Source organism: Lytechinus variegatus, chromosome 3 (genome assembly GCF_018143015.1).
Source record: "Lytechinus variegatus isolate NC3 chromosome 3, Lvar_3.0, whole genome shotgun sequence".
Taxonomy (NCBI): domain Eukaryota; kingdom Metazoa; phylum Echinodermata; class Echinoidea; order Temnopleuroida; family Toxopneustidae; genus Lytechinus; species Lytechinus variegatus.
The window spans coordinates 21,265,090-21,282,626 of NC_054742.1; the positions used below are offsets into that span (position 1 = coordinate 21,265,090).

Here is a 17,537-nt window from a genome sequence, read left to right on the forward strand (position 1 = left end):
CCCTGACCTTGTCCTGATCCTTAATATCTTCTGGATAAGGACTTCTGAAGATCAAAATCAAAATCGAAATAAAAAAATGTACACACATGCAAAAAAGAAGAAATTTACCATTAAACGAAAGTTTGTTGACCTTTTGACATTTCCGGTCATATTTTTTTAACGGGAGGTCAAGTGTATATGGCCGGGTGTGTACAAACAATTTCATGCATGACCTACGGGATGACTCGACACAATCGGGGCAATTCCAAAAAATTGACCCATATTGACCCCTATTGTGACCCCCAACATGGTTAAGATGACCATTAGAAATTTGTCACCAAGTTGAAAGTTGTTCCTTGTGATGTCACCAATCACATAAAAGTGAAAAATCAGTCTTAGCCAAAATGTCGAAGTAAAGATGACTGCTACCTGACTACCTCCTTTTTTTTTCATTTATCCTCTTATTTTCACTACTTTTGAAAAAAATTATTGGAGGTATATAATCCTACTCCCACTGCCCTCGATCTGACGCGCCGCGCCCGGTAATTCTCAGAAGAAATTGATTCAGCTCCCTCGCTTTATTATATTTATGTGCAGAAAAATACTAATAAAAAAGAAAGAACACGATTGACTTTTCGTAGTAATGTATCCATTTAACAAAAAGGTGATACCATTTAAAATGATATCATTATATGACTATGCAAGCCACTATAAAAAAATGAATAAAGAGAGAAAAAATACACTTCCTGTCTATTTCGGTTAATGTCTTTCTTTATGTATAAACACAAAGGTCATTTGAGAAGTCGCACTATTCAATGAGTGTTCTGCCTTTCTTTTGTTTGCCAATCGATAATAGAAGAACGCACCGAAGCTGTATGAACACAGTACAAACAGGCGGTATTGGAGCATTATTACACATGTCATACGTGTACACCATAGTATATTATAACCCAATGCCAGGCAATTTGTAAGGTGCAGTTATATATTTCATATTTCAGGACCAAGGAGTTCGGCCAAGGATCAGTGGTAGTATATTCCTGATTGGCGCACTCGGTGCGTGTATGTGTGGGAGGTACGCCAAGACGAGAGATTTGAAGCAGACGGTGTGTTGTATACTACATGGAGCATGATTATCTCGGCCCCTATATAAAGCTGCCTCCATCTAGGGTGGAATATATTCACCGAGCTGCAAGCTGCCGCGGTAAAGCTATCTCGCGCAAATGTCGTTTCTCCTCAGAGGTGGAATATCATATTCCGATGAAACTACATTTTCACATCATCAGAGAGAATTTATCTGGTTCTGTCATGTCATGAATGATAGCGTGGTTGTCGTACTGATAAATGCGACATGAACAATGAGATGGTGATGGTGATGGGACACAACTTTGCATCTGTTTGTCAATCGTTGAACTAAACTCGGGACTATTAAACTCTGCGGGAAATAACAGGTATGTCGTCATGGATGAACTGCTAGTCAGGGCTGCTAGTATTAATTTTTATCTGCTGACAGATATCGTACTCTAATTTTTCAAGGTTGTTGGAGCACACGTCTATACTCGTGTAAAATTGCATTTTTATTTTAAAGTAATACTCGAAGGAAATACCTCCACGACAATGCTCTATACCCGATAGGAATGAACCAGTGTAGTTGGACGATAATAATGGAGACGATTAAGAAAATGCGGTCTATACTCAATTAGATTATTGCCCAAAGAAAGTGAGTGTGTGATTTCATTTTCATTCCAGTTCATGGCATAGGGAATTACCAACGATTGAAGATGGCTAACAATAACACACTACAACTTTATCGCACCCTGCCGCTAAATGACGGAGAAAATACTCAACTCTTCACTTTTAAGTTGGGTTTAATGAACTTAGATGAATTCAAATCTCGCTCCGTTCGCTCCACCATTATCAACTACCAAGGACAAGATTGGTATCTTAGTTGCAAATATGCGGAGGGGAAAAGACTTGAATATTTAGGAGTTTACATTTACTGGGGGAGTCCATCTGAAGGTGTACGATGCCGAGCCGACTTCCGTATCATCACCCGAAACATCCTAGATCCTACAAAGAGTTTGGTAACTGAAGGAAGTCAAGTTGAATTCAGTGCTCCTCAATCACCTGGTTGGGGTAAGAGAGAGTTTGCATCTCTCAGAGAACTCTTCACACCAGGACAAGGATTCTTATTAGAACCCGAGAAGATTGTCATCATCGAACTTGCTATGAAATCATGTTCAACCTTGTTTGAGCAATCTGTTGATTTTACCCAGTTGCTGAGTCATAGAGAGCAACCGTATCCTTCCTTCTTCACTGCCAACTTTCCGCTAGCAGGGATGGAGTTCTACGTCTCACTTTATCCATTAGGTGACCGTGAAGAAGCTGGGGGACATGTTTCCATGTACCTTCACCGTTTCCTTGGTAACGAAGGTGATACATCAATCATCGGATGTCGTATCCGATATCGTTTCTTTCTTGGACACAGTCGAACATGCCCAACCAGCTCGAAGACATTTGAGTTTTCTTTTAAGAATGAGCAAGGGTATGGTCGTTTCAAGGCATTCGAACCATTGAATGGTAGTGACAATCTCCTATATCGTGGTGCTGTTCCTTTGGGTGTAGAGGTTGTATCTATAACACCTTTTGCTCAACCTGAGATCAGACTCACCACCAGAGGATATTATCACACCGACAATTTCGTGTTCGAAGATGCTGTCTTTCCCGACCATCGTGGAAACCAATGGCGACTCTCAGCCGCTAATTCCGCCCAATTCCTTTCACTCAAACTCAACGCTGAAGACAAGAACAGATTGTTCTCTGCTCCAGGATTGATTTCTAACCAGTCAAGACTTACCAAGAGAGAAGAGTGTACCAAGTTCATCCAATGGAGAGCTTTTGTCTTGTCAAGGACAGATCGTAAGAAGACCCTTGCAGTGAATGGTTGTCCACTCTCAGCCTATTACTCACGGGGTTTGATGCAGACTAACTACAGTATGTCTACACAGATTCCTCTTCTCAAGGTATGTTATTGTTGCCCCATCTCCCATCAGCCCTGTCTCCATTTCAACTTTCCAAATCTCACCCTTCTCCAACTTTCAAACTGACTTCTAAAAGTTGGCTTTAACCATCTTAATTGCCCCGTTAAATCTATGTTGTCGCATCGTAACTTTGCCTTTATGCTTATAGGTCGATGCCAACGTGTGCGTTTTTTTTTCAAATCTGATTTATATAATGAAGTATCAACTATCAAATTAAGAGATTGACCTCAATTCTCTTGAATTCGGTTATGAAGTAAATCCTTATACCATTTTGGCATTATTTTTAAAAACTTTTCGTTAATGAAATAAAGTTTACTTATACGAATATCAAAATACTTTTTATGGGATTCTATTATATGAAATAAAAAATCATTAACATTTCAGAATAGTGTCTGAAAGCTAGTAACAAATATTCTAACTGGATGGGAATGAATAATTGAAGGAAGATTAAATTGTAGGATCCTCGGGTGATTCCATGCAGAAGAGTGAAAACACATTGTACTTCAAATTTACTCGTTTTGTTTAATAGAGCTGATGTGATGATAGTCCTTCATGGATTATGATCTTCATTTCTATATTTTTAATTCGCCCACTTTTTTTTCTGGAGTCATGACGGGACATACACGGCAAATAATAACTTATATCGCTCTATGTTTAGCAAGCTTTAACTTTTTTCGGAAGTATAGCATCATTATTAGAAATAACCTTGTCATTTTCAATAACCTGCTGGAATCAAATTAGAAAAAAAGAACATAACATGGTGTGTCATGCAGTGAAAATAACGCTTGAAGGGACTACTCAGACAGATTATTATTCTAAATATCGCTAGCTCCGATGCCAGTTGGTGCGTAATGATGTCGAAAGGTGTTAGGTGAGGGAGTCCATGATGTCAAGTCCACAAAAACAGAGAGTTGATTTAAATTTATTTAGATAGTGAAATATCAAACAACCAAATCGTTGATAATTTCATTAAAGGACAAGTCCACCCCAACAAAAACTTGATTTGAATAAAAAGAGAAAAATTCAACAAGCACAACACTGAAAATTTCATCAAAATCGGATGTAAAATAAGAAAGTTATGGCATTTTAAAGTTTCGCTTATTTTCAAAAAAATAGTTATATGAACGAGCCAGTTACATCCAAATGAGAGAGTTGATGACATTACTCACTCACTATTTCTTTTGTATTTTATTATATGAAATATGAAATATTTTGATTTTCTCGTCATTGTCATGTAAAATGAAGTTTCATTCCACCCTAAACATGTGGAATTCCATTATTTTAACATTTTGTGCTTCAGGCAAGGAGGTCCTAATTGTCAAATTCGTAAAAATTGAAATATTGTAGAATTCAAACAATAAAAAAACAAAAGAAATAGTGAGTGAGTGACATCATCGACTCTCTCATTTGGATGTAACTGGCTCGTTCATATAACTATTTTGTTGAAAATAAGCGAAACTTTGAAATGTCATAACTTTCTTATTTTACATCCGATTTTGATGAAATTTTCAGCATTGTGCTTGTCTGATTTTTCTCTTTTGATTCAAATCAACATTTTTCTGAGGTGGACTTGACCTTTAAAATCGGATGCAAGATGAAACATTAATCATGCCATTTTAGAATTTCGTTTAGTTTTCACAAAACGGCTATACACAATCCTGATTTGCAAGTAAGCCCTATACGATATATTGATTATCTTTTGTATTTTATTGCATGATACATGCACGTATTTCGTTTTTTTTTAAGATTTGACAAGGAGACCCTTTATCGAATGACATTAGGTTAATGGCAATTTCATGTATTCAGGGATGAATAAATGACTTTGTTTCATATTATAATGAGGAGAAAATTGAAATATTTCATAAAGAAATAAAAGAGAAATAGTAAGTGGATGGCGTCATCTGTTTCCTTATTTGTTTATCGACCAGAAAGTGCATAATAGTTTTGTAAATTAACAAACGGTAAGATGTCGTCATGTAATGTCTTGTTTTACATGCAGTTTTGATGAATTTTGCAGCTTTATGCTTGTTTCATTTGTCTCTTATCAAAATCAGATTTTTGTTGAGGTGGACTTCCCCGTTAAGTTTTGACTATAAGATCGAGGTTGAAATGGTTGGCCATTCAATAATTTACAGATAAGCCTATTGCAAAAGATATCAAGATATTTTTATGTTCCCTTCCCCTCTTCTTCTGAGGCATAAGACGGTAGGTTTATACACTTTCATTTTGTGCCGTTGTCATGCACGCGATCTATGGCATGAGCATGCAGAAGATAATAAAATAGTATTGAAACGCATCTGACACACACTGACTAAATTTATATCAGGCTTTGTTCTATGGATCCTTAATTTAACCAAAATGAGAAAAAAAAAATGAAACAGCAATATCCGCAATGCAGTGTGGGCCAAACGATGTATGGATGGAAGGGATATGTCACCCCCCCCCCTTCTGAACGCTTTGATGTTTTTGTTGTTGACCCCATGCTATGAAAAGAAAACAATTCTCCCTTCTTCCTATATCGATAACGCATAGATAGCGTCATCAATACTGAGGACCCATCCTCTTTATGAATTTATTTCACCGAATTTAGAAGAATATTTTTTTCGATTAGTCGTCAATTATTAGTCAAGTTGAATAATGAAATCTCTTTAGTGGATACACTGGAATCAGTGTCATGTTGATGAAGAAGTAGGGACAGACCATGCACATGCATATCATAAAAATGATTTAAACTGTCTTTCCCATGTGCTTTTGAAATCAAATTCAGACACAAACGAAAATAAGGATGAGTTTAATTGCTTATAAATAATCTATTTACTACAATACCTCTACAGTATACAGTGCGCTTGATTACATAAAATTATCTCTAGAACATTTTAAAAAATCAAATTCCTCACGATTCAAATCTATCATTCTTTAACTAAGTCTTTGCTTGGATAGTCAGGAAAGTTGTTTATTCTGTCATCTTGAGAAATGATTAGTTGTAATAATTTCAAAATCTTATTTTATTTATTCATTAAATATCAGTTTCCTGCATTTAAACCGATGTTTTAATTAGGATAGACTTTAAAAAAAAATTATGAGCCGAACGATCTACCATTGTATACTTTATTAAATTTGATTGTCGGTTGATTAGGAAAGATCGGGATGTAAACCTGATGAGTGTAAAATGCAGTTTTAAAAAAGTATGTAAAATTTTCTAAAATCATCCCAATCAAAACTGGAATTCGCCCTCGTAACGAACCCTCTAAACATCATAATTAAATGGTTTAACTTGTTCCATTGCCATGCAGACAGTATACAGTACCACTATCGTGCTGTTAATTCAAAGTGCATGTGATATCGACCTTCGTACCCATTTACGAGATCAATAACAAAATTTCATTTTATAACATTGGGTTTGCAAACACTTAACAGCCAATCCCATATAAAAAGGATTTGTCATGTATGGACAAAATATGTATTGCATACATGTACATGATCTTATTAAACGATTTCATAGTGATGAATGTGAAGTCGTGAACATTATTTTAGTAGCGATCTAAGGGGGAGGGGGGCACCCGTATGCATGAGTTATCCGAATGTACCCCTTTTCATTTCTTGCCGTATTTCTTTTCAGGGGGGGGGTGCGTCACAACACCACTACACTAGCCGACAATTCCAACGCTGACTGTCCTGTCTTGGGCCGGAGAAATCATATTCTACATGTTCTAGGCGTGCAATTTAGTTTATCCAGGGGTAATATCGGTTATGAGATATGACAACTATGGTAAAGTAAATTATGCCATAGAGATAGAATATTAGCTATAGCATGTGATTTTCAGTGTATTGGGAATTGTTTCATTGAGGCACAAAATGAGAGTTTCAGATAAGAAAGTTAATATTGAATAGATCAGTAGCAGTTGCATGCATGTGAATTCCCCTCTTATTTCTATTATTTTTTAGCTGAGCCTTTCTTCCAATAAATTGTTGACCTTTCATAATATTACATACTGCAGTCTGCAGTAATAGATGTAAGGCTAAGTAAGTTTGACTCCCAAAGTAAGCATTATAATATAGGCTTATATGTATAGTTTTAGTATTTGATTAGTGAGATGCGTATGTCAATCATGATTACAATGACTACAAGTGCTTCTTGTGTTTAGATGTAATTCTAACAAAATCAGCAAGCACTTGGCACTCGCGTTAGATGTATAATCTTAATGGATTCCTAAAATATAGTCCTTAAAATCTCTCTGTTTGGGTGCAATATATACAAAAATTTCAGCTCGCGCTTCGCGCTCGCATTGTTTAGTGAGACAGGTACGTATCATGATTACAAAATATTGATTATAATATCCCTTTTTAGGTCTGAATACTAAAAATTTTCAGCTCGCGCATCGCGCTCGCATCATTTGATCAGTGAGATACATCCGTTTAATAGCACTGTCCTTTAAATGTCTCTATTAGGTCGTTTTACCTGGCAACTGAGCGCGCTTCGCGCGCTCATTAAGTGACTCAACATTTTTGCTGATGCCCCCCAATACCGTGACCCACGGTACGCCACTGTGCATCGCATTAGTTTTATATGCTGGGGTGGATTTGTGTGTGTGTTCATGACTCTGGGGAGCGGGGTGCTGAAGCAAAACTAAACAAAACAAAAATCTAAACGAAAATCATCTTTATACGTATAATATGTCGTACACTGCAAAAACCCTGTTGTTGATATAACACCAGCTCGGAATCTGCCCACACTAGAGAAGTGTTAAACAACACCAGTTTCGTTTTGGTCTAACACCAGATAGGTGTTTATGCAGCACCAGTTAGTATTAAAACAGTTTCGGTTTGATTCAAAACTGGTGTTGTTTCAATACTTCTCTGGTGTGGACATAAAAGATTCAGGGCTGGTGATAAATCAACACCGGAGTTTTTGCAGTTTTTGCCATCATCAACAATATTGAACAAAATTAATTGAGAGGAGAAAATGATAGGGAACGTTTAACATCTAATGAATCCGTAAAAATGCTATAATAAGATAAATCAAAGTAATTTTTTATTACATGAACGGTTGAATTGATCTCAGGAATGAATTGTTTGTCAGGAAACAGAAGGTTGTTACAGACTTTGACCAATTTTTACTTCCCATGTATTTTAATAGGATTTGGAATTAACGTTCGATATCCATATAGCTTACGATTACTCCCGGTGAAGCAAAAAAAAATCAATGAATTTGTATCGATCTTGAATTTTGCACTCTATTTTCACATCGCAGTCAACCATGGTTGAATTCAACATTAAATTATGATAACAGATGGCAAGTAACTATAATTAGAACCACTTTCACTGATCAAAAAGCGAAAATAATGTGCTTTCTCAGACTTGATTGTAAACTTGCATTTTGTTGATTATCAGTTGGCTTATTCACGTGGTGCTAATGCAGTACCTTTTGTACTTGTAGGCTATATATATCAAATCATTTAATTATATACAGTTATGATTGTGATTTTTTTTTAAATAAATACTTTGTATATCTACAAATCAAATCTAGAAAATAAAAGTTAATATGTAACAAAGTTAACTATTTATGACATCAAAACAAATATGATATGGTTTTGCAGCGGGATTTGTATTTTTTTCAACTTCGTATCTTAAAATGTCTAATTAAATATTCATATCTTAATTGAGGGCCAACATAGATTTGCCTTGTATGATAAACCTAGCATACCAGCTTATATAATAATGTACACAGGAAATATGAACCAGAAATTCAAAGGTCGGGAAAATGCTTGAACGTCACAGTCAATAAAACTTGGGCATAAATTCGATCCCTGTAGGCCTACTTCTCAACATCTTCATACGACTCTGTTCTAAAAGTACGCAATGCAGAGGAATGACTGGTACCTCTGCATTTAAAATGGGGTTGGTATTGCTCAATGCTAGCAGCTGCAGGATCTTGAAAATGTTACAATGTAACATGAAAAAAAAAGAACCGCCAAAGGCAAGCTCGTATTAACACAACGACGTCATAGTATACACAACGGTTCACGCTAAATTTCGCTAGAAGAAACAAGCAACTTTTATTTATGACATTTTAAAAAGAAAATATTTGAACAAAATGTTCTAGGGGATTATCTACAAAACCGTGTCTGTTGGAAATGATAATTGATAACAATAGTCCATTCGGTTGTGTATAACACTCGCCATAATGTAAAGCTATATACGAGAACAAATACGGACAATCAACGATCCACAGCGACCTATGTGCGACTTCGATCGATACTTTTCGTGTATTGTTCGTCGTCATCAGTGCAAGGGCGGGTTATGTAACAGGACTAGAAACAGATCGTTAATATAATATGAATCTACATGTATATAGATATAAAGTACAAGATATTAGCGGAAAATACGATAAGGTGAATGCCCGTGGATGAAGCTGAATCATGGGCTTATTTTAATATTTGCATGCTCAATATGATATACCTGATTCTGAAAAAAAAGAACAGCGGAATAGTCTAGATTAGGGCAAATGTTTCTTTGCCTTAGCGTTAAACCAGGCCGTGGAATGGTTTTGAAAGTTGGCGACGAAGGGGGGGGGGGCTGACCATGCAAACAAAATATCACAACCGTATCATTTTTACGGTTTTGGAAGAAAAAAAGTGAGGGGCCCAGCCCCGCCCCCCCCCCCTTTCCCGGTACCGTGGCCTCTGATAGATAAGGCATAATAGCACACTTTTCAAGACATTCCTATATAGCGTGAAATCTATATATATGAGAAGTGATATTTGAGCGACAGTGTAATTTTGCTTGATAAGAAGGAAATAATAACGGAACTGATAATTATTATGAACCCTTGATGAGACCCAGCTGGTTTTCTCTAATGACCTAACTTTATAAATACTATCTCAACTTAGGTTGAGGTGGTAAGTCATTAAATAGATACACCTGCATGCATCACCCTGGTTTGATACCTGTATATTATTAAATCTTAATGACGTGAACTGACAACCTTACAGCGTTTCAAATAACCAAACTTCTTTTCAGAGTTATGATATTGAAATATAGTTTCTGAAACAATATATACTTTATTACTATATAAAAGCTTTATAGGTGCACAATTCGACTAACATGACCGTGATCATGTTTTCCTCGATTTTTTCTATTTAATGGATTTTATTCACTTAAAATGTTACCTGAAGAATGTCTATTATGTATAGAGTATATCCCTTGCACGATCATAAGATAAAACTGTTCAATCCACGATAAGTTTCGGATAATAAGACTTGTCGATAATTTTGCAAGTTCTACCGGATTTATAAATGATTAAAACAAAAAGAACATTGAATGCAAGAGGGGTCGGGTGAAGGGGGTTGCAAGTATATACACATTTATACTAATGTAAGGCTAAATTGTTCGAAATTTCTGGCCTTTTGGTCTATTGAACATCGGTTCGTCAATTCCCAATGATTCATAAAATACAATATAGACCTTTTATATTAATTGTCTGAAAACAATGACAGATAAGATTTTGACGTGACCAGTGTTGATTTCTTGATTTAAGGCAAGCATGCCTCACCTCATTGATTAGCATTATTCGAGAGCCTGCTGTGGAATGTGTGTTCATTTTCAAGACTTTATTGTCATCTACAACAGATCAATATATCTTGTCAGTCCTTGGGCCTGTTGCAGAAAGAGTTGCGTTTAAACGCAAGTCAAAATATCAATCGCAAGTCCCAAATGCGCGCTGTTGATTGGTGGAAAATTAAGTTACGCATGATATTTAGAGTTACGATTGATTGCAACTCTTTCTGCAACGGGCCCCTTGAGATGGTTAGGCACACTCTTAATTCATCCTTTTCATCTCTTTTCGTGAAATGGTAGGTGCATTATATTTCAGAATATTTTTCATTAGTCTTTATCTGCCCCTAATTCAGCTCCATCTCTTTCTCCTGTCGGTATCATTATTGTGTATATCATTTTGATGGAAGCCATTTTTTTATATAATTCTGTGGAAAGTGTTCTTGTTGCCAATACAACATAATTAATATAAACATTCTCTAATAAGTTTAGTCTGTCTTGATACTACAGGAATATAATGATTTCGATGATGTCAATGATTTATCTGTTAATAAGTCTTTCACTTCTGCTATAACTACCTTTAAAAGTGCTATTCATCTATCACCAACGCGTTGCAACGACACGACTATTTCTACTACATATATTGTATAGTAGCAGTAGTAGTAGTACTACTACTACTACTACTACTACTACTACTACTACTACTACTACTACTACTACTACTACTACTACTACTACTACTACTACTACTACTACTACTTCTACTACTTCTACTACTACTACTACTACTACTACTACTACTACTACTACTACTACTACTACTACTACTACTACTACTACTACTACTACTACTTCTACTACTACTACTACTACTACTACTACTACTACTACTTCTACTACTACTACTATACTACTACTACTACTACTACTACTACTACTACTACTACTACTACTACTACTACTACTACTATACAACCACTACTACTATACAACTACTACTACTACTTCTACTACTACTACTACTACTACTACTACTACTACTACTTCTACTACTACTACTACTACTACTGCTACTACTACTTCTACTACTACTACTTCTACTACTACTACTACTACTACTACTACTACTACTTCTACTACTACTACTTCTACTACTACTACTACTGCTACTTCTACTACTACTATACTACTACTACTACTACTACTGCTGCTACTACTACTACTACTACTACTGCTACTACTCCTAATAATAATAATAATGATAATAGTAATAATAATAATATTAATAATAATGATAATAATAATAATAATAATAATAATAATGATACTACTACTACTACTAATGATAGTAATTCTTCCTCTTCTGCTGCTGCTGATGATTATGATAATGATACAAATAAAAGTACTTTTATTTTATCCTTGCTATAATTATAATCACTCGCTTTACTTCTTTGTGTTTTTGATCTCAGGCGAAGGCATTGGATGGTGATTATTGTACAAAGGATGAACCATCTTTGCTGGTCCGTATTGAGTTTCTTAACGTACAGGATATCGTTTGCGTGATGACTGATTATCCTACATTAGATTTTGAGAGGTTTCAGCTCTACCACACCAGGTAAATTAAAGAAAATTAATCTTCACTTGAAATAAGCTTCCAAGCCTATATAATACGTATATACATGTATGATACATATCGATCGATCAATCAATCACTCAATCAATCAATCAATCAATCAATCAATTTGATGGAATGAAACGTAGCCAGTTAGGTTTTACTGTATGTAAAAAGGAAAGAAGTTGTGTCGCGACTGGTTTTTACCTCATTACCTTAATTCCTTATTCTGAGATTAAATGAGATGGAAAATAAGAAATTATAATATAAGGAAGAATAAAAAAACGAAGAAGAGAATAATGAGAAGAGAAAGAGAAATGGAAGGAAGTTACAAAGGCTTTCATATATTATGGTCGATCAGAGTCATTACCTGTACTATTCTGAAATTATGGTCTATATATGCATTATTGGCCAGTTAAATTGACAGTTTTGAACTGAATTATGTCAGAAATCATTTGCATTTTAATGTTGAGAAAATTTGATATAAAAAACATAGACCTACATAACATTTCCATTGTTAGAGATTACAATTAGGCCTATACAGGTGGGTGCATACTATTTTGCATTTCCCAAATGCTCAATGGCTTCATCAGTTACACAAACAAATTAATCAAGAAACTGAGATATTGATGAATGTTCACGGTATATCGTCATTTCTGTATTTCTTGATTTGGCAAACAGGGAAGGATTAAAGCGATGTCTGAAGCAGAATGATGTACTAGTACGGGAGATGGAAAGCTTGCGAGCTCGTCTAAGCAATGCAATGAAGGAAAGTAAAGACTCTCGTGATCTAGTACAAGACTTTCAGAGATTAATCAAGGTAAAGAACACAATCATCAGGTTTGATTTTATCTTTTCAGATTTTAGATGCTACCTCTCATTGATTATGGACCACGATGATAATGTCCGACAACACTGATTTTGTTTACCTGTATTATTCTTAGATAAGTGTAAAAAAAACATTTTAAAAACTAGAATGATTCACTGTTAAATTCTCCGCCTCTCTAACATTCATTAAAACCGCAACAACTGGAAAACGAGTACATTGCCTGAGAAAGGAACAGTGCGACAGTCAATGTTGTGCTTGCCATTCTACGATTATATGCTTTGATTGATTGAATAGAACAAACTAAGCCTGCGGAGTAGACAGTAATACGTTACAAATTTATCCATACATGTTTTATGACTGTTTTTGTGAAGTATTAAAAGTAAGCCGACCTTTCCATCTACAGCATCCCATCCCACCGCTGTCACCTACTCCTGACAGTAGTCGTAATACTCAATTGATGAACTGGCTACTACAACAAGATTCAATACCAAACAAGGTTCGCCTCCCTCTCTCTCCTTGTGACTTATATATAACGGACATGGGTTTACTATCTTGCACCTGACAAACACTGTTTTAATAAAGTTTACATCATGCACCCTGTACTTGATGTTGTTTTCTGCGTGTGAATGTGGGTGTGTCGAACATTTTCATTTGCATAATTATTTTTGTTCATTTCTTTTCATTGCTTCATTTAATGTTCATATCTGTAATCTAGCTGCTTCACCAATCACACTCTGCTTCTTTGTGTTGTAAATAAAAAAATAGTTTCTGTCTTTTTTTTTATTTCGTGAGACTTCACTGCTTCCATTTGCATTTGTTAAAGTTATATGTTATAATAGTGTCCAGAAAATCCTCTTAAATTTTTGAAACGACAATCAAACATATATACAAAAACAAACATACATACACAGAAAAGGAAAATAAGAATAGAAGATAAGCAAAATAAAGTCACACACGCGCATTACAATACAGAGTATATACAATTCGAATATTGTCTCTATTGACGAGTGCAGGATTTCTCTTCTGTTATGTTGCAATGTGCTTTATCAAAAGAAAACGAAAACGAAAAATGCATTTGCTGTCATGCTAAACATTTATGTACAAATAAATAGATAATTATATGAATAAATATTTATGAATTTATTTTTCTTTTAATGGGATTCTTTTCTATTTCTGGATATTATTTATACTGGTTGTGTGTTGTGCCTATATACAGTATACATGTATGTTTAATTTCTGTCCAGTCTACTTTTTTCTCGTTTTATAATTCTATTGAGTTTTAAAGTTTTCTGCTTATTTTCCTTTTTTCAGATGACCTATCAGATTTTCTTTCGTTCTTCCACTGCTTATAATTTAAAATCTCACTGTTTTCATGCACCATTTATTGTGTTGAAAAATGCCCTTGTATCCAAAGTATTGGTAAATGAAACTTATATTTTACTTGATAAGAATATGATTAATCAATGAAACTCATCATACCAGAGTGTTCTGAGGGAAACACCTCTATCAAATTTGTACTTTCAAAATTGATGTACTCTTGGTTTCAGTAAGTTTTCACCTCTCGTTCTTAAAAACAAAATTCATTGAGTATTCGATGTACAGTTAAATAAAGCTAGTACAAATTTTAGAACACTCCCTTCAACACACTTGTATCATGTTTTATTTGTAATTAATTCCAAAAATATAATCTTATCACTTGGCATTCACAAACATTTTATCTTACAGACTGAGAATCCAAGTGATCACAACAAGCAGTTAACAGCTCAGTCAGCTCGGCCAGCTTCAGTCTCCTCTTCACCAACACTACCAGTTCAGCCTCCAGTCCCTAGACCCCGTGGTGTTAGAGGACCACCTCCTCGTCCTCCACCCAGGGCCTATTCACCGGTGGCTACAGATCTGGTCAGTACAAGGCAATTCACTTATAACCCTGCGACACCAATGCAGGCTAATTTACTGGCCTCACCACCACCTGCCGCCAATTCAGCAGGACTGGCAATGGCAAGTGATCAACAGAGATTGGCAGTTCTTAACTCAAACGATACTGCCTTTAAGAGGTTCTCCTTCACGGGTATTAATGTTACTCCAGCAATGATATCAAGTCAGGCTTCAGAGATTTCCAGGAATGTGGATGTATCTGCTCAAAGCTCATCCGTGGGGAAGGAACCAACATCACCCAAAGGATCAACACCCCTCCAAGATCAAACCCCTTCAACAAGTTCTTCCTCATCGGTTGTTATGTCAAAGATAGGGAATGGAGGTTCGTCTAGAGGTTTTGCTCTTGCAAGAATGACAAGACCAAACGTGAGTCAGTCGCAACCAAGCGCGAATCAGACACAATCACAGCAACCACACCAATCACATTCTCTCATCGACCAACCTGTCAAGTGGCCTACCGGTATGACCCCTCCAGCTACTTCACATATATCTCATTCTACCGGAGATCTAGAAGGTAAATCTACAAGCCCCAGTCATCAAACATCACAACACCTCTCGAATGGAGATATCGGGACAAACACTGAGCTTCCAGGTGGCTTTCATTCTAATCTTCAACAGTCATTCAGCCATCCAAACATAAGCACACAATCGGAGTCAAATGGGCAACCGCTAGTTGGTCTTCCAATTACGTCCAATACTAATGACTCTAAAATCACTTTCAGTAAGCCTTCTGCCATCCAAAACATCCCACAACGACCTCTCTCTGGAAGTATGTCAAAAGAATTCGAATTTTCACCAGTTCCGCAGTCTGTTGTCAACAGGCGATCTCCAGTACCTGAGCCACAAGTTCACAAACCTAGCCCACAAAATGCAATTACCAACACTTCTGGTTTGAATCAGCCTTTTGTTCCACATGTTATTCCAAGGGACCAAATGATATCCAATCAAAATGCAATAAACACAGAAGCATCAAGAAATGTTAAGTCTACACCATCTACTCCAAATAAGTCTACCCGAAAGCCAGGAGCAATCACTTCAAAGTCTACCCCTAACTCTCCTACCAAACAGCCTCTAAGTCATGACCAACAAACAGGGTATGGTCAGCGACTGTCTGGAAATGGTCAATTGCAAACGGTACTTCTCCAACAGTCACCACCTTCGCAATCGTTCAAAGACAATGATGCCCATATAGACCTTCCACAGCCTATTAACAATCATGAAGTTTCTACAGATCGATTTGTAAATTACAGCACAAGTCCTGAAGAACCCATTGCATTATTACAATCAGAGATGGACGAAAAGACGATGGTGAATTCACCAGGAGGTAATCACCCTGTACCTGAACTACTTAGCAATGGTATGAAGCAAGCTGATGAGATTCAAGAAAGACCACGAAGTGTTGTTGAAGAGATGAAGCAAATCAACATTGATCCAGTTATGAACTCAAATGAACAATGGTCTTTACCTAGCATAGAACAACGTCGACGCATGGGGGTTATTGAAACGAGTCTGTAGCTTGTAGGCTGCTGATCGAAACAAAACAAGTCCTTTGGTTGTACAGTCGTTGACGTTCATATTGTGCATTGTGGTGCTTTTATAATCATCGCTGCAACTTTATTTATGAAAAGAACACATGGTCATGAAACAGTCATCTTTGTTGTGATATTATCTTGTCTTTCAATCTGGAGTGATTATTTCAATTGCCTCATCAGATAGTTTTTGATGGTCTAAAGACTAGAAGTAATTGACATTCTTTTTTTTCCACCGCGATCTTATTAATGTAAAATGAATTTTCACATATTTGGCATCCGGGCATGACGTATATTTGAAGTGCGCCCGGGGTAAAGTAGGCCTATACAATTTGTAAGTATTGCTTTCATGCTAATATTCAAAGTCATGTAGTAGGATAATAGAGCTCACATCCTATTCACAATGTATAGAAAGACAGATCGATCTTGCCTATCTTCTGCATTAAGTTATCTGATTTGATGTGACGGGTGAAATACCTTTAATGTTAGTCTGTATTCTTGATATACTGGATAATATTGCATTCAGATGCAATTATATGAATTTCATTTAGAGACACATGAAATTTTATATGGCGGAAATGTTTTTTTGATATACAACAACTTTGTATGGCGATACTGATATGTTTGTTAAATACTTTGGTGTATAAAGGTCAAAGGATCTCTTGTCCATGAATCTCACGAACGCCTCTCACCAGATTATGGATTTAAAAAGTGAATAAATACATTCTTAGAAAGGATTGGTCAGAACAAACAAAGTTTTGATGATGTCATTGGCCCCCAAAATCCTGAGAATCGATCAAAATTCTGGTAGGATATAATTTAATGAATAATTTTCATAATAGTGACCATCAACCTTCCTCAATATTTATTGATCATACACATTACCACTAAAGATATAGGTTAGTTTCACCTATAGCATGCACGTGCTACCATTTACACGTATTTGAGATGAATAATATTCCGGTTTTAACCGTGATTTTTCTTATATGACATTTTTTTGCGGAGGGGGGGGGGATTGGAGACATACCTGACAAATATATCACGTTTTTCTTTAGAACGAA

At 35.9% G+C, this 17,537-nt stretch overlaps 1 protein-coding gene across 2 annotated transcripts; it reads left to right on the top strand.

Annotated features, from left to right (window-relative positions):
• Window positions 1–821: 821 nt before the first annotated feature.
• Window positions 822–16,560, top strand: LOC121410479. 2 transcript variants are annotated; one of them, XM_041602604.1, is made up of 5 exons: window positions 822–2,999; window positions 12,041–12,186; window positions 12,865–13,003; window positions 13,416–13,508; window positions 14,738–16,560. In XM_041602604.1, the coding sequence occupies exons 1-5, from the start codon at window positions 1,758–1,760 to the stop codon at window positions 16,460–16,462; spliced, it is 3,345 nt and encodes a 1,114-aa protein (XP_041458538.1). In that variant the 5' UTR covers window positions 822–1,757; the 3' UTR covers window positions 16,463–16,560. The 2 variants fall into 2 exon arrangements, with proteins under 2 accessions (XP_041458538.1, XP_041458539.1); XM_041602605.1 differs by lacking the exon at window positions 13,416–13,508.
• The last annotated feature ends 977 nt before the right edge of the window (window positions 16,561–17,537 follow it).